This window comes from Neolamprologus multifasciatus, chromosome 17, assembly GCF_963576455.1.
Source record: "Neolamprologus multifasciatus chromosome 17, fNeoMul1.2, whole genome shotgun sequence".
Classification (NCBI taxonomy): Eukaryota; Metazoa; Chordata; class Actinopteri; order Cichliformes; family Cichlidae; genus Neolamprologus; species Neolamprologus multifasciatus.
Window position 1 is genome coordinate 13,880,324 of NC_140455.1, and position 22,356 is coordinate 13,902,679.

General features: G+C 39.5%; 3 protein-coding genes across 6 annotated transcripts in view; all 3 read left to right on the top strand.

The window, feature by feature from the left end:
- Positions 1 to 221: 221 nt before the first annotated feature.
- Positions 222 to 2,225, top strand: LOC146499078 (uncharacterized). Its single transcript, XM_085138348.1, has 4 exons — positions 222 to 516; positions 1,447 to 1,642; positions 1,812 to 1,970; positions 2,129 to 2,225. The coding sequence occupies exons 1-4, from the start codon at positions 237 to 239 to the stop codon at positions 2,223 to 2,225; spliced, it is 732 nt and encodes a 243-aa protein (XP_084994474.1). The 5' UTR covers positions 222 to 236.
- Positions 2,226 to 2,240: 15 nt separating this feature from the next.
- On the top strand, positions 2,241 to 6,749 carry LOC146499079 (sterile alpha motif domain-containing protein 3-like). Its single transcript, XM_085138347.1, has 5 exons — positions 2,241 to 2,567; positions 3,025 to 3,236; positions 3,501 to 3,672; positions 3,800 to 3,879; positions 3,981 to 6,749. The coding sequence occupies exons 1-5, from the start codon at positions 2,534 to 2,536 to the stop codon at positions 4,275 to 4,277; spliced, it is 795 nt and encodes a 264-aa protein (XP_084994473.1). The 5' UTR covers positions 2,241 to 2,533; the 3' UTR covers positions 4,278 to 6,749.
- Positions 6,750 to 13,588: 6,839 nt separating this feature from the next.
- The window catches only part of pik3r3b (phosphoinositide-3-kinase, regulatory subunit 3b (gamma)), a 192,496-nt gene continuing 183,728 nt past the window's right edge, over positions 13,589 to 22,356 (top strand). For 3 of the 4 annotated variants that reach the window (XM_085138339.1, XM_085138342.1, XM_085138340.1), the window contains exon 1: positions 13,590 to 15,297. In XM_085138339.1, coding sequence (XP_084994465.1) covers positions 14,946 to 15,297 — 352 coding nt within the window. In that variant the 5' untranslated portion in view covers positions 13,590 to 14,945. Of the gene's footprint in view, positions 15,298 to 22,356 lie in introns of all 4 variants that reach the window. The other variant, XM_085138343.1, reaches the window with a different exon arrangement.

Sequence of the window (22,356 nt, forward strand, 5' to 3'; positions counted from 1 at the left end):
AAAATTCTTTTTGACAGTAATTTATTTGCAACTGTATTGATTTAAGCATATATTTTAGTGTTTTTATTTTAGTGTTTTTATTATTTTCATTGCTGTTGTTGTTTTTGTATTTCCTGAACCCCCCTTATTTTTAAGCTGCTTTAAGAACAATGAATTTATTTGAAAGAAAAAAAAGTAAAAATGCATTTAAACATTTTTTTAAGAGAGTGGTTTTTTTTTAAAGTATAACTATTTGGATGAATCGCAAAAAAGCACCCTTATTGAACTCGGAGTGCGAGTTGAGCCCATCCTCACAACATCAAACAAAAAGTAGAAGAAGAAACTCAACGAATAGCTGGTGGATTCTAGAACTTTCTGTAAATGCAGCAGGTGCCATTTTGTTTTATCAACGGACGGAGATGGATTACGAACTTGCAAGTCCTGGTGTGCTCTGTTCACTTTCAACCGAGGAACTCTTAACAAAAATACAAGAGTGGGGCTTAGATGTCACCGAAGCTGAAGCTCAGCGTTTCAGAGGTAAGTTTTATTTAAAGAAAAATGTAGCGTAATTACTAATTATTGGTTTAGCCTAGCTTAACGTATATTAGCAATTTAGCTAGTTTCGGCACTCTCTTAGCTCAAATTATGTCTTTTTACAAACGTTTCATGTGTAAAGTTGAGGTCACAGTTCTGAAAAATGAAAAATATGTACACATAGTATTTGTATAAGTTTGAACTTATATATGTGGTTCGGCCACAGTCTATGGGTTCGGTAACCCCTGCGCAGCGGAACGGCGCGAAATTTGATTCCCTGGTAGCTGAATGCAGTTTACCGTTAGTGTATTAATGGTTTAATAAAATCACGTTTTTACATCCATTCCAAGGCCATCAACACACATGGGCGGCTGAATATAACGTTTAAAGGAAATATCTTGACGCCGCACTTGTTTAAAATATAACAAGGGTGTCGCAGCTGGGGTTTGATAGTCGCGTTTTAAGCAATGTGGGAACTTTTTCAGCATGTAATCTGAGTTTGTAATACGGTCCTGCGGGTGTTATCGCTATAAGTAATCGGTCTGAAAGAACAGACGGCAGAAACTGTCGGAAATCTGGAGAAAGGAGTCACCTTAGTAGTGAATATTAACAAATTACAGCATTCTAGTCTTTTTTTTCTTCCAAACTTGAAAGGGCACAAAAGCATGCTCAGACTCTGCTCTCCTGTGTCCAGTAGTCCCAAACAAACATCTAAATTTAAAAATGAAAACTTTGCATATCGAGAGGATTCACTCTAAAAATTTGGTTTATTTTATTTAATTTACTGATTTTTTTAATGAATATTTCTTTGAACTGAAAGAAGTTGTACAAAAGGTTTTAATGTGTGTGATATACGGTTTTTACCCATGTAAAAATGTGGTGATAAATATCCTTACATGGAATTTAGAGTTTGTACTACCATTTATCTTGCAGACAATGAGGTTGATGGTGACACAGTTAACTGCGGTCTTACTGAGACTATGGTTGCATGCCTTTTCCAAGGATCCTTCAAAAAGCAGGTTAAATTCAACCAATTTGTGTCAAGGATGAAGGAATCTTCAGTGACGCTGACTCTACAGACTGTCTCTCCAGAAGACTGGCAACCATCTACTTCGTCAACTTCAATAAGGTATTTTCTTATTTATAATGAAGTTAGTATGTCTGAAGCATACATGTTGGATGTTATGCACTTTTAGGATTTAGTTAATATGATCATTGTTTCTACCATATGTATTGTTACTGTAGTGTTTTATACTTCAATTCATGCAATAAAAACAAACACTTAACTGTTTTCACAGCAATGAAAATACTTTGAGACTGCCAGCCTCTTTTGAAATTCTAAGATTTCCCAAAAATCTGCAACTAAAACTGGACAACAAAGAACCGTGCCATAAAAATCCAAGGGACAGACACACAATAATCAGAGTTCTATATGAAGCTGTGGCACAGTATACTATGTAAGTTAATCAGGGTAATGTTAGCTTGTTGCTTTAGAAAAAGCTGAATCTGTCATATTGAAAATAAACGCTACATTACTAAGAAACAATAACTGACACTTGATAAAGTTTGTTTGTCAGCAGTTGCTCTAACACTTATGTTTCTTCTGATATTACAGGTATCCCTCAAATTCTGAATATGTGCAAGCTGTGAAGACGCTGGTAATGAAGTATCCTTTCCTCAAGGATCGTGAGGGAAATGGTTATGTAAGTTAAATTTAAAATTTGCATAAGGTTCCTTCAAGATTACAAAGTAAAAGTGAAGCTTTTTTCGATCTTGTTTTGTTAGTAAGACAATCTGTAGCCTCTCAGTAGGTTTGTATGAAGTATGTTTACTGATTCTTTGTTGGGTGTATTTTGTGTAGATTGTTTTTACAGTAACTTATGTTTCTGTTCAACAAGCACACATGGCATATGTCTTTGAGACGTAAATTCAAATCAGAGCGGGCACCACTAGTCGACAGTGAGGCAGTGAGGCGTTGTAAGGAGAAGTTTGGTTCTACGAGGAGAGGGCAGCCTAATAAATGTCAACGAACAAGTCAGAGAAATGTTTGTCAGGTTGGTGTGAGGGACATCTTGAGCTATAAAATGTTCTTGCATCTGTTATTACATCTAAAACTAAGGCTTAGGGATGCAACTGTACCCCTTTTTTCAAACCGAAACAATACCAATACTTGGATTAGCGCACTTGCTAATACAAAGTACCAGTGCTAATACTTCTACCTGACAATAAATTATTAATTGGAAGGCGCTAAAAGAGGGTGAACTAGATTTAAAAAAAAAAAAAAATTAAATATGACTCCAAAACTAAAATTTCAAGTTAACAATTAAGATTTTATGTGAAATTATTTCAGAGTTTCCATATTTTAAATATTGGTTCATGGTATCGGTTAACTTTAACCGATACGAGTTCTTTGTGATGCACAGATCGTGTCAGCTCTAATTGTATATTTAGTCTTATGTTGGGTTTCTAATCTGTTTTGACTTTCTCTTCTCACTCTTGCTTTCTTTCAAGGGACCATGCGTCCAAGGAGAGGATTTACTGTATTATCCATAGACGCCCACTTAAAGGTCTTACAGTGCCAATATCAGAAGATGCAACCAGATACCATGGTGGTTCATAACCGTATGCAGCAAACGTTTGCTTGGCGGCAAAAAGAAATTGCAGATGGTATGCCTGTGGAGGATGTGTTGAAGAAGTACCCCTTCTTAGGGATGCCTACTGGTGTAAGTCAGAAAGCTGAATTGAACTTGGAAATAGCTGTCGCATTTAACATGTTTATAGTAGTAAATTTTATTTGCCCTTGACCTTGCTTTCTTCATCTGTCCCTCTTTCCTTTTTTTGTATGTTCATGTAACTTCTTACAGTATTGTTGTTAAATTCTATAAAAAAAATAATTATGCAGCACCATACATAATTAATATCAACTTTAGATTATTTCATTTTCATACACTGTTATTTTGTACTGAAAATGAATTTTTTACTTGTAGCTGTGCAACGAACTCGGGTGGATCCAACCAACAACAGGTAATGTAAGCCAGCGATTTCGTGAAGGGCTCTCATGTGTTGCAGCAAAGGTGATTGACCTTACACGAGGGAAAACCCCACTCTACCAGCTCTACCTTGATGCAAGAGAGGAGGCTCTCACTGATGACCTACCAGGTATTTGCTTTTTTTTTTTTTTAACTTCAAGGCTTCCATTTTATATAATTTTTATAGGTAACTGGAAATGCCAGATAAAATGCATGGGTGATCTTGTGTTTTTTTTTGTTTTTTTTTCTTTTGGCAGATCTTGACACAAGGGCTGCACTTTTATTCCTGCCATACGTCTTCAAGGAGAAACTGGATCTCTTTGTCATACTTGGAGAGGTGTGTGTATTAAAATATTTAGTCTATATAAAAGGAAAACAAATGTATCTTTTGTTAAGAGAAGATATTGCTTTCCTCTACCTTCTCTTTTGACTTCAAAGGTTCATCCTAAAACCCCCTATCCAACTGTTCAGCTACTTCATGAAGACTGGAAACCAGTGTTCTCCAGAAGCGCTCCAAACATTGTGAAGTTGGATGGCAGTGAAGTGTGCAGAAGCTCGTGTATTTTTGAAGGAATCATCTCTTCTTTCTGCTTGTATTTTGTCTTCAACCTTGCTTATCCAAAACATCTGAAGAACACCCTGATTTTTCTCCAAAAGTACATTGTGAAAATAGATGAGGGTGAGGACCGGCCTCTGCCAATCACAGTCACCAGACAAATAAATCTTCTGTATTGACCACCATGCCTCAGCCATATCAGTGCTCCAAATGTGGCAGAAGAACCTTTAGTTTGACAAAGCTTATTCAGCACATAGGACTTATTCATTCCCATGATGCCAATTTTGATATAACTTGTGGACTCAGTGACTGCTGTTCTTCCTTCAAAAAATATGAATCTTTCAGACGACATGTGTATAGGAAACACAGAGAACAGGTGTTGTGTCCCCATAAAGACTTAGATGAAAATGAGCAGGAGGTAGTCAGTCCACACCCAAATGAATTTGCAAATGACATAACTGAAAATATTGAAACCCCTCCATCCTGGGATGAATTTTTGATAAATTTCAGAGACAATCTTTTCAAGTTCATTCTTAAGTGCAGAGAGAAAAATTCTTTACCAGTCTCTGTTCAGGAAGAAATTGTGGAAGACGTAAATTTTCTGATGTGTTTTTTCAAGGAGAACTACGATGCTTTAAAGCATATTATTTAGAGAAAATGGGTCTTGACGTGTCTTTGTGTCCAGAGCTTAAAAATGTCCTGCATTCAAATGAATTTTTTGAGAAGGCTTCAACAGCCATTCGATCTCATTATTTGGTCAAAGAACATTGCAAGTCAAAGCTCAACATGACAGAGCCCGTTCATTGCAAATTAAGAGACTCTGTGGGTCATACAGTTGGCTCGTATTCATATGTGCCTGTTGATAAGGTGCTAAAAAATTATCTTTCTCATGAAGACATGCAAGATCACATTTTTTCAAGTGGCAATTCGGAAACTGATGGTTTTCTAACAGATTACTCTGATGGAGAAATCTTCAGACATCAATTCTTCAAGGATAACCCAAATGCACTGCGACTCCATTTTTATGAGGATGAATTTGAAGTACTTAATCCCCTAGGATCTAAACGATCCAAACACAAACTTATTACACTGTAGGCAATTTGGACAAAAGGTACACTTCTCAGCAGAGACACATTCATCTAGCGTTATTGGTACGCTATTCTTTCGTTAAGCGGTGTGGTTGGCATGTTATCCTTAAACCTTTGCTTGATGATTTGGAAAAACTTTCCACTGATGGCTTTACTTTTACCATTGATAAAACTGAACACACTATTCATGCTGCTCTTGCAACTTTATCTTGTGATAATTTATCAGCTCACATGATTGGTGGTTTTTCTATGTCATTTAACACTGGTAGAATTTGTCGGTATTGCATGGCTTCTTATGAAGATATGAAACAATCCTTTGAGGAAGAAAGCTTTGTTTTAAGAACATCAGAGGTTCACCAGTATCATCTTGCACGAATCCAAGAATTTCCGGATGATAAAACAATATATGGTGTAAATAGTTCATGTCCTTTTGACAGACTGAGTTATTTCAGTGTTACGCAAGCTTTACCACCTGATGTAATGCATGATCTGTTGGAAGGTGTACTTCCTCTAGTTATGAAACTAGTGATTTGTAAAGCCCACACTGAGAAGCATATTACAATTAGAGAGATCAATGAAGAATTGCAAAAAATGCCCATTGGTCAGAATGACAAAACAAACAAACCAGTACAGTTATCAGAGAGACTTCAGAGTGTTGGTATTGTTGGATCAGCATCTCAAAAGTGGTGCCTGTTCAGATTGCTGCCATTTCTGATGGCAGACCGTGTGCCACCTAATTGTAAATATTGGCATGTTTTTCTTCTATGTCGTGAAATAACAGAGATTGTAATGGCTAAAAAAGTGCGAAAAGAGAATATTTTATTGTTGAAGTTGCTTGTCCATGAGTTTCTCACAAAACTGAAAAGTGTATTTGGGGATGTAATTACACCAAAGTGTCATTATTTAATCCACTATGCAAGACTGATTGAAATGTTCGGCCCTCTACGTTTGTTATGGAGTATGAGATTTGAAAGTAAGCACCAGTATTTCAAAACGTTGTCCCGCAATTGTAGAAATTTTATGAACATTGCTACAACTTTGAGCAACAGACATCAGTTCAGACAGTGCTGGGAGTTTTCTAACAAAAGTTTACTTGGTGAATTTGAAAATGTTTTTGGAAAAAGTGTGACTACACCATTTTTGTCATTACCACTGGAACTGCAACAAGCACTGACAGTCTATTGTGGCTTTTCTGAAGTTGATAGTGCTAAGAAAGCTTTCCAGCGTGTGTCAGAAGTAATTGTGAACAGTGTCAAATACTGTGTAAGAGATTTGTTTGTCATTGATGTACTGCATTCAGAGAAGATTCCTCTGTTCTGGCAAATTAAGTACATATTTAATATTGACACAATGTGGGTCTTTTGTGGAAAAATTCTCATTCCTCTGTTATATGACAACCATTTTCATTCATACAGTGTTAGAGTTGATAGTGAATGGACGTTGCTAAAACCTGGACAGGAAATTGATGTTGCAGCTTATGACACATACTCTGTTGATAACAGTTTGTATGTAACAGTTAAGCAATGTATTTAAGAAGGTAATAAATGTGACAAGTATTTTTGACTTTGAATCTTCAATTTTTCAAATCTTGAGAGGAAAAATATAGGAAATCTGTGTGTAGATACTGAACCTTTAGAAAGACATTTTTGTACTCCTTTTAAGGGTTCTTTTTTGTACTTTATACTAAGGGTACAACTTTGCCCTTTAAAGTACAGGTTTGACGTGTAAAAGGTACAAATTACAAGGGTACAAATCAGTACCCACAGTTTAGGGTACAGAATGGTACCTTAGAGGGTACCACCCCAGTGACAAGCCATTGTACCCCTATAGGTACATTTCTGTACTTTAATTTCTGAGTGTGTAGTATCGTCATTAGCTCATCACCCTGATCTGCTTAGAAAAATTTAGGGGAGCTCAAACTGCAGTTATTTTGTAACTCATTTGGATGATTTGTTTTAAAGCCATAACATAATGCCAAGCAATCCTCAGCAGATGGATAGTGGTGATTCTGATGTTGTTTACAGTTTCCTCAAAGAGCTCTTCAGCATAATTCACTTCTGCAGGTCTGGGTGCATTCTGTAAATCACATGGAGGTGGAGTCTCGAATAACAGTGCCAGAGAGGCGGGCTTGGGAGGAAATAAAGCTAAGTGTTCCATCTGCCCTGATTGCAAAATGAACCATACACCCACAATTTTTGAAGCATGCTGTTGTCTATCTCTCCACTCAGTAGTCAGAGTGTTTAATGATTTCCGGCCTACACATGGCAGAAGGCAAGTCTTCACATCACAAATGAAATTGTCAAAAACAACATTTTCCGATTCTCTCGTTACATTGTCAACCCTGCTAAACAACCATTGCATTACCCTCCAGCCTGCCCACTGAATAAGTTCTTAAACCTAGAAACATGTTTATCAAGGGTGAGAGATCATGGGTTTAACTCCATTTTTCAAGACCTTTGACTGCAATTACACTTTCCCTGTCTTTACACAGACTCAAAAACAAATTAATCACCAGACCAGTTAAATTAATCATCCTTCACTCAGTACAGCTCAGCTGCCAATGGGCAAAAATTACATAAGCATGTAATATCATGCTTATATAATCTGTCACATTTAATCCAGGGCAACTAGCCACTATCTTCACTCGGGGAATCCGGCTTTGTTCTCATAAAGATTATCTTCCTACTGATTGGCTTGTGTGTATGAGAAAGAAGAAAAAGAAGAAGGGATACGCTTAACAGCCACAAAAAGACCCTCATCCATGCACTGAGATATAAGAGATTAAATGCTTGTATAATCTTGGGTTTTTCTCTGTGAGGGTATTAATCAGTTCTGTCGTTTTCCATTTTTAGGTCTGAATAAATGTCACAAATATGAATGAGATGATGCCATGAAATGAGTTTTCATGTTTTTATGAGTTTTGAATTTAGTCTTGATAGTCATCTGTCGATGCATGTAGCCTATCTGAAGGTATAACAGACACATTTATGTATACATTGAGTGTGTGTTTATATGGAGAGATGAGAACTGTCAAGATAGACAACCACTTCTGTAGCCCTCCACCGATCAGGCCTGTATATTAGAGTGACCAGAAAGAAAAGACACTCCTCAGTAAAAGGCGAAATGGCCCACCTGGAGTTTGTCAGCGGGGATTTTGCTGGAGATACTTCAAGGACAGAAGGACCATGACAAAAGAAACCATGTGTGAACATTAGGGATTGGAATTCCATTAACAATAATGCTTATCATTTCAATTCCTTATCGATTCTCTTATTGATTGTCATTGGGTTCTCATTGGCTCCGTTTTGAGAGAATTTATTGCCAAGCAGCAATAAATAAATTACATTCATGCAAATTAATTGCATGCTGTAGGTCAAATGTTTTTGCATGTTTGTTGATATTTGTTGATATTTACCTTCTTATTTGTAATCAGTGTTGGAGTTGTTACTCAAAAAGTCATTACTGAACATATTACAGAGAACACTTTTCTCAAAAGTAATGCAGTACATTACTTAATTACTCCCAGGAAAAGTAATTTGTTACACTACTCGTTAAATTACTTTTATGTTACTCTGTAAAATAGCTGAAACACAGTCTCATAACCACCTTTTAACAATATAACCTAAGGCTACTACTCCACACACCAACACAAATCTCTAGTGAGGGCATGCATTTCTAAGATCTTTCTCTTAGTAGAATACAAAGCTGACCATGCAAAGTAAAGTTGAAAACTACACTCCACACACACACACACAAAAAAAAAAACCCCGATTGCCACAGTAATTCTACTTGAACAGGTAGAATCTGCTTGTTACCTGTTGAAGTTCAGAGTCTGGCTGCTGGGCGGCAACTCAGCCACTCGGCATTTACTCGGCGTTCACTCTGGGTTCTTGGCTAGCTTAGTGTTAGCATGCTGTTTGGGCTGATGCTTGCAAAGAACCGAAGTTGTGTTAGCAGCATAATGCGATTGTTTCTGCCCTGGAAGCAGTTTTCCACTTTACCATTTATCTCGTCCCTTTGTGTAATACAGATAACTGTCCATATCCACACTCAAGACTGCGTTACTATTTCATCCTCTGACACGCGAACTGAAATCAGCAGGTTGTAATGCAAGTGCAAAAACTGATAAGAGGCAGGCAGGCTAACAGTTCCAAGAAATTGGATTACTTGGTAGTCCAGTAGTCCGGTAGATTTCCATTCCTAGTGAACATGAGCCATCTTCTATTGGCCAAAGCTCATTTAAATCGTAATCACAGAGGAAAGGAAGCATAGAGGAGGAGATGTTATGGTATAGGAGTGGTCACTTAATTAGCATATACCTATGCAGCAACATTTCATTCCATCTTTCTACATGGCAATAAAACAAAAGCCACCTCCAGGGTTTGTCATAGACTGTTTTTTCCATATAATGCTTTGATTGTTTGTCCTGGGGCTTTTTTGTTTGTTTGCTCGCAAGCACTTTCTGCTTGGAATGCTTCATCCACTTTAGACAACAGTATACAGGAAAAACCATGGTGCAAATTATTTATCATTTCTCTAGTTTTACTTGGCATAGTTTCAAGTCCGCAGTTTAGAGTTTAAGTGAAGACTCATGAAGGCTGCATCTTGCTGCTACATCATCTTAAATCTGTCACGGACACGCTGGCCTGTCTTTTTTTTTTTTTTTTTTTGCCTGTCCCGTTTGGTTCTTTTGCCATCAGAATTACTGTCTAAAGGCGAAGAAAGATGCCCAACGGATTTATTTTACCAAATTGACCATCCCAGACTTGCCGTAATGGTCTATTTGATTCACCTTTTATTGTTTATTTATTTATTTATTTATTTTTTTCACTTACTAGATACGGAACAGACTTGAATGAGGAAAAGAAAAGGGAGAAAGGAAGAGGGGGAAAAACAGCGGAGAAGAGGGACGGGGATAAAGGGCAAAAAAACAAAAAACAACTAAATAAGCAGACAAAAAAAATACATATATCAATCACCTGGATCACCTGTTGAGAAAGAAAAAAGAAAACAAGCAGAAGAAAACGAGAGCAATACAATAAACAACATCACAATGAGATATGGAAATATAACAGTAAATACTAAATATTAAACATTATTGTGCAGCACGTAAGATCGACAGTGCACAGTGTGCTTTGAGGTAGGAGCCAAAAAGGGTGTAGTTTGTGTGTGTGAGCACCCGTATGTACACCTGTGAGCATGGACGCGCTTGTTTTTAAAAGGTTCCTTCATGTAATGATCTGCTAGAGGGTGTGGGGAGCCACAGCCCCGTCCACCAGGGCATGAAGCAGGTATGGAGGAGATCAAAACTCCAGACATCCAGAGGCCCCCAGAACACAAGAGACCAAGGAAGACCAACAGAGGGGCAGCTGCGCCACTATCCCAGAAAGAGCTGAGGAGAGTCCCAGATGAGGGGTCACTCAGCAGCCGCGGAGCAGAAGCCAGGGGGGGTTGCAGTGACGTGCCCGTGAGCTCCTCCGGCAGCCAGCTGCGCCAGAGTGACCGAGCCCCAGGCCGAGAGGCCGGGGGCACCCCACCCCCAAAGTGGCCCGAGCGAGCCCCAGGCTCCAGGCCCCGAGAAGCAGCCACCAAGGAGTGAGCCAGTGTGTACCTGGGCGCCCACCCCCGGACACAAAGAATCACCACACACTGATGTCTGAGGGCGTCTGCCACTGGCAGGGGAAGTGGTGGGGGGAGATAGGCCTCCATACCTTAGAGGGCCTGAGATGTCCCCAGAGAGGTGGCGTCTGATACCCAACCTGACATATAGACACAGACAAACAGGCACACACAGATACAGACATCCATTCCCACCCTCATGCTCTCATATGCAATTACTCAACACTCAGCCAACGTGGAGACAGACATAGAGAGACACTGTACACCCAATCACACTCCCCAAGCGTACTCTAAGAACCGGGTCTAGGTACCTTTGCCCCTGGAGGGGGAAACTGCACCCAGACCCAGGTGGTGTTACTCTTTTCCCTGCGGTGGGGAGAAGCAGACCGCCTCGACTCCGCAGCAGCAGAGAGGCCCCACACTCCAGACCCCAGTCGGACGGCCAACTCCTCCTCCTGGCCCCCCGCTCCAGCAGGTCGCAGACGTGGCCTGTCTGACGACTCCAGAAGGTTAAAGATATAAAGACCTGGATAACCCCTGATTTCCTGTGTCTAAATTTAGATAAAACTGTGGTTATTATTTTCAGCCCTAAAAATCTTAGCAGTATGGTCTAACCAGATGCTTACTCTATATTTGTTTATATATATTTTTATATTGTATTTATATAGAGTCATTTTTGACCATGATATGTACTTCAATGTGCATATTAAATAAATATGTAGTTTGGCAATGGAACAAGACTTTTGGACTGCCTCGCATTCTCATTCTTATTCTGAATCTGGAAAACTATCAGGTGAATAAGTAGGGAAAGGCAGTGGTGCACTCACTGATTGGACACTGTGAGGACATACTCGGTAGTGGAAGGAATACTTCAAGGATCTCCTTTACCCCACTGACAAGCATATCCTTGACCTGTCTTCCTCATCCCCAATTGGCCGCCCCTCGCTGAGGCCAGATGCTCTAAAAGGGAGTTTTTCCTTCCCATTGTCATCAAAGCGCTTTTGCATATGGGGTCATCTGATCTTTGGGCTTTACTCTGTATTATTGTAGGGTCTTTACCTTACAACATAAAGCAACTTGAGGCAACTGCTGTTATCATTTGCCTATATGGTTATATAAATAAGCCATATGTGAGTTAAACTGAATTTCCAAATCATGAGAACTGCCATTAAAAAAGCATGGTTTTCTCTGAATGATGAATATAATTAAATGATCATGCAACAAACCATGGCTGCCACATCTTTTCCGTTTTGTTTTTGTGTTCCTAATGCTTGTTTTCCTCTAAATGTATTTAAATATAGTTTCAAAACTCTTTGAGATTGATTGGTCTGTTTGTACAGCACATTTGTTTAGTGAAAGTTGTTAGTAGTTAAACATAATGTGACATAGTAAGAAAAGGATTTTTTTTTTAATCTTGAAGCCCAGATAAAGCATTTGAATATATCCTATTGCCCCTGAACATCTCAAAGTATTCATTTAATGGAGTAACAGTTTAAACAATCAGTGTTAATGATAGAGTTGTAATACTAATATGTTTATTAACTTACATTTACATTCTCCATCACACATGCCTCACACAGCCAATATTTTGGCATGTTTCCTTCCTTCTTTATTACAGTGGGGCTTTTCCAGTATTACTGATGAAACTAAATAAAGCACACACACACACACACGCACACACTGCTAAATAATTTTAAACCCTTATTTATTGTGCAGTGCTTGTGTTGTTACAGGCACTTATGCCACTGATTTCTCTGCAGAAGCTGTGCTGCTTTCAGACTGTGTTATGTATTTAAACTCCTGCTGGTAGCATACCAGTAGCTGGTCATATGGGGCCAACACTACCCATTTCATGTAAATCAGTAAATTCTGAGTTGACTTATCAAGCTGATAAGTGACAATGTGTCACACTTTGTGTGTGTGTGTGTGTGTGTGTGTGTGTGTGTGTGTGTGTTTGGGGTAAAAGGGAGCCACTGCTGAAGGAAAAGGTCCACCTATGGTATATGGTAAAAGCATAGAACTCTCAATACAAGTAATTTTGTTTGTTTGCACTCTAAATATTAGGGGAGAGGGGCGTGTTCCGCCTCATGGTTAAACCGTTCTCATGGTTAAAGAATAGATTTACTTTATATCTCCTTTTAAACATCGTCTCAGAACGGGATAGAGGCAAGTAGAATATATCAAATGCACTATCCCATCCAAAACCAAACCCCAAGAACAAAGCAGGTAAAATGGCAAAACTAAACCAGTTTTTAAAATCAACCATACATATCTGCACGTGTGTTTGCATGTTTGCATACACACACACGCACTTTTCTATCGTCCTATTTTGCTGACCTCTGCAGGAATAATCTGTCCTCTTGCAGTATGGAGTGCTCTCCATCTCTACACTGGAAATGTGCGCACCTGATGACGCAGCAATCTCTGGCTCTCTGTTGCTGCGTCATTTGTGCATCAGACTACAAACAAAGCTGCGCTGCCGTTCTCCATCACGCATGCCTCTATCTTCTGTTCTACTTATTCATTCATTCCTAAAATGCGAACTCGGCATTCGGACACCTGCAGACTCGCACTGGAGGTCCCACAGTTGTTACATAATTCATGCTTTTTGGCATCTTCACAATTCCCATCTAATCTTAACTCTCAGTAACATTATAATGACAGACGCAAAAAAATAAAAATAAATAAAAATAAATAAAAATAAATAAAAAATAAAACCTATATGGGATTCGTTATTTTGCTGCAGCTGCTGCGTCTGTGCGCTGCACCGACCCGTCCCGTCTCGGCCGCTCACTGGCATATTTTACAAGGCGGAGGAGGGCTTTACTGACATCAGCACTACCGCTCTCTACGACACAGAGCAGGCTGCCTGTCTTCTAACCAGCCAACGCCATCAACTTATCCTCCAGTCGGGGCTTTGATTATTTGGGTCGCTCTGTGGGTTTTCAGGTACTGGCGAAGCTTAACATTTCGCGCACCGAGCCATCAGTGGAAGGGGAGAGTTCCTCTGTGCAGTTTCAGTGGTGAGTTTGGGGCGTGTTTGTGGGAAGCCGACAGCAGGGCAGACTAGAGCATGGCGAACTTCATATTCGCCTAGTCATGCTTCTTGTAACTGGTAATATTTATGGTCCATCAGCTTGCAAACAGAATGGTGTGAGATATGCGTTTTATTTAAAATATTATTACATTTTGATTATTTTTTATTTATTCAAACTGACCCTCAGGCAGATATTGTAATTTTTTTTTAAATTATTTCTCTAGTGCAAAAAACATGCGTCATTATATTCTTGGTTTAAGATTCTAACAGGCTGGATTAAAGACAGTACATTTGTTGACAATCTAACTCCATTTTAAGTTTGTAGGAGTGTCAGTCTGCGTCAGATGGTTACGCAGACAAGAAAGTAGAGGCAGCAGGATCTCATATAGAAGAGTGCACACAGAGGCACTCTGTAAAGAAAGCCAAATTCTGCAGTGCAGTGGATTTCCTCAGGTGTGTGTGTATGTGTGTGAGTGTGTATATGTGTGTGGCTTCCAAGTAGACTGATTACCATCAGGAGAAAATATCTACACTCTGGGATTTCATCTAAAGGTCCGGCAAAAGTTGGACACCCTTCAGTTTCCAGACTGCCTGGTGTCCCGAAACAATCTTGTCTTTTGTCTTTTCAAATCACAGGCACTGTGTGTTGGGTAATCTGCCTTTTTGAATATTTGGATTGTAAAAGCACGCAAGCCTCAGACTGGGTCCCTGTGACTGACAGGTGAATTACTGTGGATTTTTAAGGAACTGTGTGGATATCCAAATCAGGAAAGACCAGCCGACTGTTCAGTTCACCACAATTGAGGAAGTTTTGGATAAAGAATTTTGGACCTTTTCTTTAAGGGGTTATGGGTCCAATTGCACCTCAGGGATAGGATTTTTAACAGATGTATTTCAATTGGTTCATCTCAGTGAGCATGGCAGAGCAAATCTCAGGTGGCAGCCCATGATTCCCAGGTTTAGAGCGAGAACCAGTTTCACCTCAGGTATTCTGAATTAACTGAGTTTTCATTTAATACTATTTAATTTCACTTTTAATACAAAAAAACCTCAGGTGACCTCAATAGGTTTAGCTTTGTACCTTCCTGTGAACTCTTGTTGCTATGGCATCTCACAGCTTCCAGTACCGGGCGGTTTTTGAATATGAGCAAGAGCATGGGGATGATATCAGTCTCCAGCCAGGCGACCTGCTCACTGTTCTGAAGGCCACACTGATGGCAGCAGTGGGGCTGGAGTACCAGGAGGGGGATGAGCGGAGTCCCAAAGGTTGGTTGCATGGGATTAATGAGAGGACCAAGGAGAAGGGAAACTTTCCAGGGACATTTGTAGAGTATGTTGGGGTGGTCACAGTTGGCCCTGCTGTGGATAAATCCTGGTCCCGACCTGTACCCCCAACTCCAGGGGGGCAACAGACAATGGTGGGACCTCAGCCTCCTGGAGGAACTGCTGCTTTTGGTAAGTTCAGTTTGAGTTTGCATCGATGACATCAACTTGATCCTTGGGTTTTCTGTTGAAATCTTTTTATTGGCTTATTAGTTGGAACGTAATATAACAGAGCTCAAGCAACAGAAGAAAACCAGACCACTTTCTCAGTTTTATTAACAAGGTTGCCAATGATAGCACCACACATGGGTAGTGTTTGGATTTGGTTGACGCTACAAGACCCAAAAGGGGCTAACCAGGGGTGAAAGTGGAGAGAGTGATCATTTATAGAAAAACATCAAGAGGGTTTTTGTTTGCTGCAGCTTGGTATTGCTTTAGGAGAAAATGTGAAAACCAACGTATACTTTAAAACTCTACAGATATGGTTTATCCTGCTCATTCTTGTCCAGTTACAGCCTAGGTAGAATCTGCTTTTTTGTAGAATTCAACTGGCTAAATTAATAAAGAGAAGTCAAACTCAAAGCCACAGGAACAGTACAGGCCAGCTGATTATAGCCTGTCTTGTTTTTGATTGAGTCATTTCAACCCTCTGCATCACTGCACCACACCGAATCCCACTTTAACCTGTAGCGCTAAATTGGCAATAAGGTTTTGGCAAACATTTTTAAAGAACAGATATAGAAGAAAAATGTGGTACGAAATACTAGATGTTGGACTGGTAAAGTATGTTTGGCATAGTGAAATTAAATGCCACAGTACAAACAAGACAAAATATACAAAATCAAATACTACTGCAGCCATCAAAGTCTTGTGTTAAAGTCCTTCAAAAAATAAACCAAAAGAACATCTATTTAAAACTCTGCATAGATTGGAAGACAATTTATAGTTGGGGATGATCTGAAAGTAATGTTGATTAAAATGCCTATCCTTTGTTTGGACTCATGTTCTTGATAATCCCTTGAGTAGGGAAAACTGGGTAGTTTTAGGTTCCCCCTGGTTCAATTTGAGGCCAGAAAAGCAATTGAAGTACAAATTACTGAAACTGAAAAATTCAACCATCAAATGGGAAGGTTACTTTCAGTTTTCACATCTTGTGTTTTTAAGGCTCAGGGTGAGAGGTTGCTAGTGGGTCATATATGATTCTTGAACAGTTTTACAAAACACTAAAACTTTCGTCCAGATAATTATAGTTGCATGATGTTACTGATGTTATTTGTTACTACTGCAAGCATGCGTCTTGCATGCATGCACATATAAGAATCGTGTAAGACCTAAACATTTATCAGCAGTTTGCAAAAAACAGTAATTTTTTTAAGTGCAACTGTGTGTAAGCTTGCAAATCATTTGTTTGTAATGAACTGTAAAAATGGCATTGAGCAAGTGTAGGTCCAGACTGCATAGTGCAGTGGTGTTAATAACCTCTATTATTTCACAATGCATTGCATATGAGCAGGAAAATATATTTTGTATTTTTGTTAGCAGTAACCTCATTTTCAACTAATTCTATATATTCATTCCATTAGACTGAGTTGCAGTTGTTCAGATTTTTTGCTGATCCTTCAGCTGTAGTCCAGCTAGACTTGTCTTAAACCTGTTCTGTGTAAATTCTACCAGACCCAAGTAGGTTCTCTTTCTCTGTCAGCTATGTCAATACTTGATAAAATGTGTTAGTCGTGATGGAATGCATTTTCTGGAAGCTAATATGATTTCATTGAAGTTTTCTGCATCTTTTATTTTGTTAGATAACTGATTAATTCCTATGAACACATTTTGGACAGTTATAACTGTTTTTAGTTTTCCATTAGTTGAGGCCTTATTTTAATGGTCATGCTATGTTATGCTACCTATGATTAATTATGATTACTTCTCCATCCTATATTCATCATTGAATACATGCACTACTTTGCATTTGGTGATTCATTCCCTGACTCTGATTCCAGACAGAAGACTGACTTAATACTTAGAACTAATGTGCGTGCTATGTGTATCCAGTGTAAGTGGATTTTTTTTTTTTTTTTTGATGGTTTATTTAGGATTGAGCACAAACATGCAATAATGAGGACTACAGGGACTTGAGCCTAAAATCTGAAAAGCACTGGGAAACAGACATGCCCTACATAAAAAAAGCTATTATGAGCCCAGCAGGCTTTGTTTTATAGAGGGTTGGGTGGTTAGCTCCATTTTAGTCTTGGCTGTCTGATGCATAGTTTGTTCAGATCTGCTGTGTTTATGGCTTTTTATTTGCTAAACAGGTCAGATGCAAAACAATGGTTTCTCCTTGTCTTCCTCTGCTGACTCCTGGCTGCTTTTAATTGTCTGCTTGCTGATTCTTTTATGAGAATGGGTTCAGTTAGTCTTAAAAAAGTAACATTCATGTTGTTCTCATCTTGAACAGTGTTGGGAAGGTTACTTTTAAAATGTATTCCATTACAGAATACATGCCCTAAAATGTATTCTGTAACGTATTCCGTTACGTTACTCAATGAGAGTAACGTATTCTGAATACTTTGGATTACTTAACATATTATCATGCATTTTACAACTACGTGAATGTACTATTGCTGTGTGATTTATAACTATTACTGAAGGTCCGTGGCTCCGAACCGTAGTAAAGGGACCTCTGACTAATACGGGCGGGGTCCGTGTCGGGCTCGTAGCCGAAAACTAGCTTTACTTTGTTGTGTGGGTCAACTCTGCTTGCAAGAGACAGAGAGAGGTGTTGAAAGGCTGCTCCAATGGAACTTATTGTTTCGGAGGAAAACACGAACACGGTGTACAGTCGAGTCTTAATAGCTTACTTACAACTGGGCTCGTCAGGCACTCTTCTTGGCTGCAGTGGTTATTATTATATTTACATGCTTCCAGCTCCTGTTTTTGCTCGATGACAGCTCGTACTTTTCGACTCTCCTTTTTCTCCCACCTCGTGCTCACAGACACATAACGAGTATGGCAGTCCATTCTCCCTGCAGCACGGACTACACTGCCCATGATGCTACATTCTGCATTCTGCCTATTAGCTTAGCACAACAACAACAACAACAAAAAGCAGAGCGAGAGCGTCACCCTGTAACCGTGGCAACTGCAACGCTGCCGCCTGGAACAACAGAACATAGCTGTCAAACAAAACCGAAACAGTCCTGACCCGCGACAATATGAAACAGGAAAGTACCACCGTGTAATCCATATATTTCAACAAAGTAACCGTATTCTAAATACCACCTTTTTAAACTGTACCTGTAATGGAATACAGTTACTCATATTTTGTATTTTAAATACGTAACGGCGGTACATGTATTCCGTTACTCCCCAACACTGGTCTTGAGTACCTGTAAATGTGTTGGTCATGTCCATCTACCCCTGTTCTTTACAATGATCAATGATGATGATATGGTGCCTGTAACATCCTTCAGCATTACCAGAATGGTGGTGGGTTAGTGAAGGTCTGGGGAGGAATATCCATGAGCACAGACCTTTACAGGCTAGACAGTGGCACCCTGACCCTTGGGAATTGAGATTAAATTCTTGGACTCACTGTTAGACCCTACACTAGTGCACGGTGGTGTGTGACAGTGGTGAGAGTAAGGAGACACTTCCCGGAGGATGAAGGAATTGATACCATTGATTGCCCACCACCCCTTCACACACACACGCACATACACACACATAGACATACAAACACACGCAGACACAATTGCCTGACCTAAATTCATTAGAACACTTCTAGGACATTATTTTTAGAACACAAGCAGTTCAGGGGGGGTGGGGGGTGGCTATACAAATATACAGTTTTGAGTTGATGCAATGAAATTTCGGCAAAAGAGACTAATCTGCTGCTTTATGTTTCTTCACTTTGATTTTTGGCGTATTTCTGAATTCATCCCTCTGTATGTTGGTCATATTCTCATTCCCATCAAACATCCTTTTGTTCATAACATATTACCCAGTCCCTTATGAGTATAAATCTCCAGCATGATTTTTTTCTTTTTAAGAGGTGTACATTTTCCATTTTTCCTGGAGGGGAGGGATGGGAACATTATTATGACAAATAGAGACAAGAGATAAGAAAAAAACGTTGAGGTCATCAGAGCTCACTCTGGAGCTCACAGACGTAATCACATGCTGCACTCTCCTCTGCTGTGATAAGGCAGCTCATGTCTTATCTGTAGATGAGCCCTATAGCATCCTACGCTCTGTTCCTCTCGTATGTAAATGAGGGATGCAGTTAGATGCAAACTAGAAGATTAGACATTGTCAGTTTGTTCAGAGGCTTTGATCAGAAGAATTTGGTCAAGTAGAGCAAATTTGACACAACACCCTCATACCCTCAGTTCCATCACCACAGCAAGATCTAAGAAAAACTTTGAAGGTTCATAGAGAGAAACACCCCCACATAGCAAGCAGGTCTGGCCCGGATCTGGTATCAAGCCGGCACTGCTGGCTGACTTCTGGCACGATAAGACGTATGACATCCAGATATGGGCCAGGTCTGGCATAGATGGCACTGTCCATGCGATGACATGGCATATCTGGCCCAATTGTGGTTTGGTTTATGTGGCCCAGGCACATAGAAAACAAGTCTGGCCCGGATCTGGCATCAAGCTGGCACTTCTGACTGACTGGTGTCATGGCAGGGTGTATGTCAACCAGATGTGGGCCAGGTCTGGCAATGATGGCACTATTTATGTTCCTATTTTCCTACTTTAGTTAGAAGACCCAAATGCCATGTTACAATACTATACTACTATGGTAACCAACGTTTCAAATGCAGGTTTGACAGGTTTGTGAGTGTACACTTTATCCAAAACCTAGTGAGGGTTTACTCAAGTTTACCACTAAGTGGCTGTGGCTCAGGAGGTAGAGCAGGTCACCTGCTGATCAGAAGGTTAGTGGTGTGATTCCTGGCTCCACCTGTTTGCATGTCAAGTATGAATGTAATCAGGAAGCACTCAGTTTAGAGAAAGTGTGTGATTGGGGGAATGTGGCATATTGTATTGAGTAATCTGGGAGAGTACAAAAGCCCTATGCAAGAATCAGTTAATTCTCTGTCTGAGCAGAGTTTTGTCATCTTACTTTTGCACTATTATGCACATGTTCTTGTTACATGGATTGATTAAGGTACTCATTAGGCTGACATCTGGGGCCAGAGCTGAAACTGTTCTGGGCCAGCTCAGGGCCAGCAGTGTGTCTGCAACTGGCCTGTGGCTGCACATACCTTACACATGGCCTACATACCACAAACAATGACGGCCCTTTGGTGGCCCAGATCTGGTTTGCCAGATGTGGACCACACATGGGCCAGCACAAGGCCAGTTGCAGACACTTTGCTGGGACTTTATTTTCATAGTACATTATCATTTGTAGTAGAGCACTGCATTCTCAAATTGCTGGTTTACTTGTGGTTCCTAGTGTATTTATTGTTGGAGTCTCTCTGTATTACTGTAGGGTGTTTACCTTAGAATATAAAGTGCCTTGAGTCAGTTGTTGTGATTTGGTTATATAAAGTAAGTTGATTCCTATTGAATTGAAGTTTTGTATGCTGAAGCTGGCTGTTGTTCACAAAACTGGTTTCAGGAAACACATTTCAACAAATCTTTTTAAGAAGTATTTATTTTTACTGGCGAGAGAGCAAATTTATCTCAGCTTGTAACTCTTTGGTTTGAGAAAAAAATACACCTTTTAAGCAACACAGTGATGCTTTGTTTGAATTTTTAATTTGTTGTAGTGCATTAGTTAGCTCCATCTCCATCCACCCATTGAATGGGATATGATGTAGTGCTGCATGCGAGTTGTGCTGAAATGATCAGCATCTTAACTCTTTGGGGAGTAGACAGTTTGAAAGTTACTATTGTCTTCTCCTTTGGCCCTTGGTCAGTATGTCAGAATGTGTAATGTCGGTGTGTATCAAGTCAGCCCTGTGGCTTCCTTTTCATCTTGTCTTTTGATTTTCCAAGTAGATATGTAGAAGGCATCAGGTGAGCCATCAGCTAATGTGGGCTGGGACTGAGATCATTTGATCTTCTGATATTGTGCAAATAGACAATCAGCACGAGAGTCCAGTCTTCCAGGAGGAAGGTTGATTATTATATGTGCTGCTCCTGAAATTGTTCAACCAATATTTATTTTCTTTTTTTTTTTTAGAGCAGAAGTACTGTGAGTACTTTAATTGTAGGTATTTTACTGAATGACAGAACAGTGCTAAAATTTAAAGCACACAGAACAGGAGCAGGCTGGCTCATAAAAAGTTGGCAAGAAAATGATTGGAGTGGAATGATGATGTCATTGATTTTGACAGTGTAAGAAAGAGGAAGTGATATAAAGAATAAGATCTAACAGCCTGATCATACAGGAAAAGCAAACAGTTGAGTGATTGCAGATCTTCTTCCTACAACTTACACATAAGCTTCATGAAGCTACACAGAAGCAGTCTGCAAAGCTCTGCAATCACAGAGATGGAGCTGCTCATGGCTCAGTGAGGCTAGGAAAACGGTGTCCCAGGAAAACTGTTGTCAAAAAGCTTTTATTTTACTCGGTATCTAATTGGGCTTAGAATTACTTTGTTTGCTCAATAATCTTCTCTTCCCCAAACAAAGAACCATGACAGACCAGAGGCTGAAAACATTTTAATTAATTCTGTAGATAAAATCTAAATGGTGTTTTCCATACTGCTAGGAATAAAAAGCAGTCAAATTCAAACATGCAGATATTTATGTATCCAGTGGTCATTTACTAATGTGAATTACATTCAATCAGTTCATTAAAGAGGTATTTCTGAAATTGTTAATGATTTTTTTTTGATAATCTAATAATACTAATAATTGTTTTTTATTCATCCATAGCTTTATGGGTGGTTGTCTGGAAAGTTGTAGGTTCTTGGGTAGTATTTGATATTAGTCAGGCTAAAATAAAGATGAAGCAGAGCTTGACCTCACAGCTGGGAAGAAATGCATTTGAAATAATTATTGTGAAAGTAGAACAGTCACAGCCTGTTTCACAGTGCCACACTGCTTCAATTAAGTCCATGGCTTCACCTCCTCAGCTCTGCTTTTCAGGCCTGAAACTGTTCAACTGGCCTTTTCTACTCTGGATTTCACTCTTTATCGGCCCTGATTGGTTCTCCATAATCTGGACTCT

Excerpts from the sequence above, each read along its gene's own strand:
- LOC146499079 (XM_085138347.1), top strand. The coding sequence starts at position 2,534 with ATGTCAACGAACAAGTCAGAGAAATGTTTGTCAG. Across the intron at positions 3,673-3,799 it reads TCTCACTGATGACCTACCAG|ATCTTGACACAAGGGCTGCA; the intron begins GTATTTGCTTTT and ends TTCTTTTGGCAG. Across the intron at positions 3,880-3,980 it reads TCTTTGTCATACTTGGAGAG|GTTCATCCTAAAACCCCCTA; the intron begins GTGTGTGTATTA and ends TTGACTTCAAAG.
- LOC146499078 (XM_085138348.1), top strand. The coding sequence starts at position 237 with ATGAATCGCAAAAAAGCACCCTTATTGAACTCGGAGTGCGAGTTGAGC. Across the intron at positions 1,643-1,811 it reads ACTTCGTCAACTTCAATAAG|CAATGAAAATACTTTGAGAC; the intron begins GTATTTTCTTAT and ends CTGTTTTCACAG. Across the intron at positions 1,971-2,128 it reads GCTGTGGCACAGTATACTAT|GTATCCCTCAAATTCTGAAT; the intron begins GTAAGTTAATCA and ends CTGATATTACAG.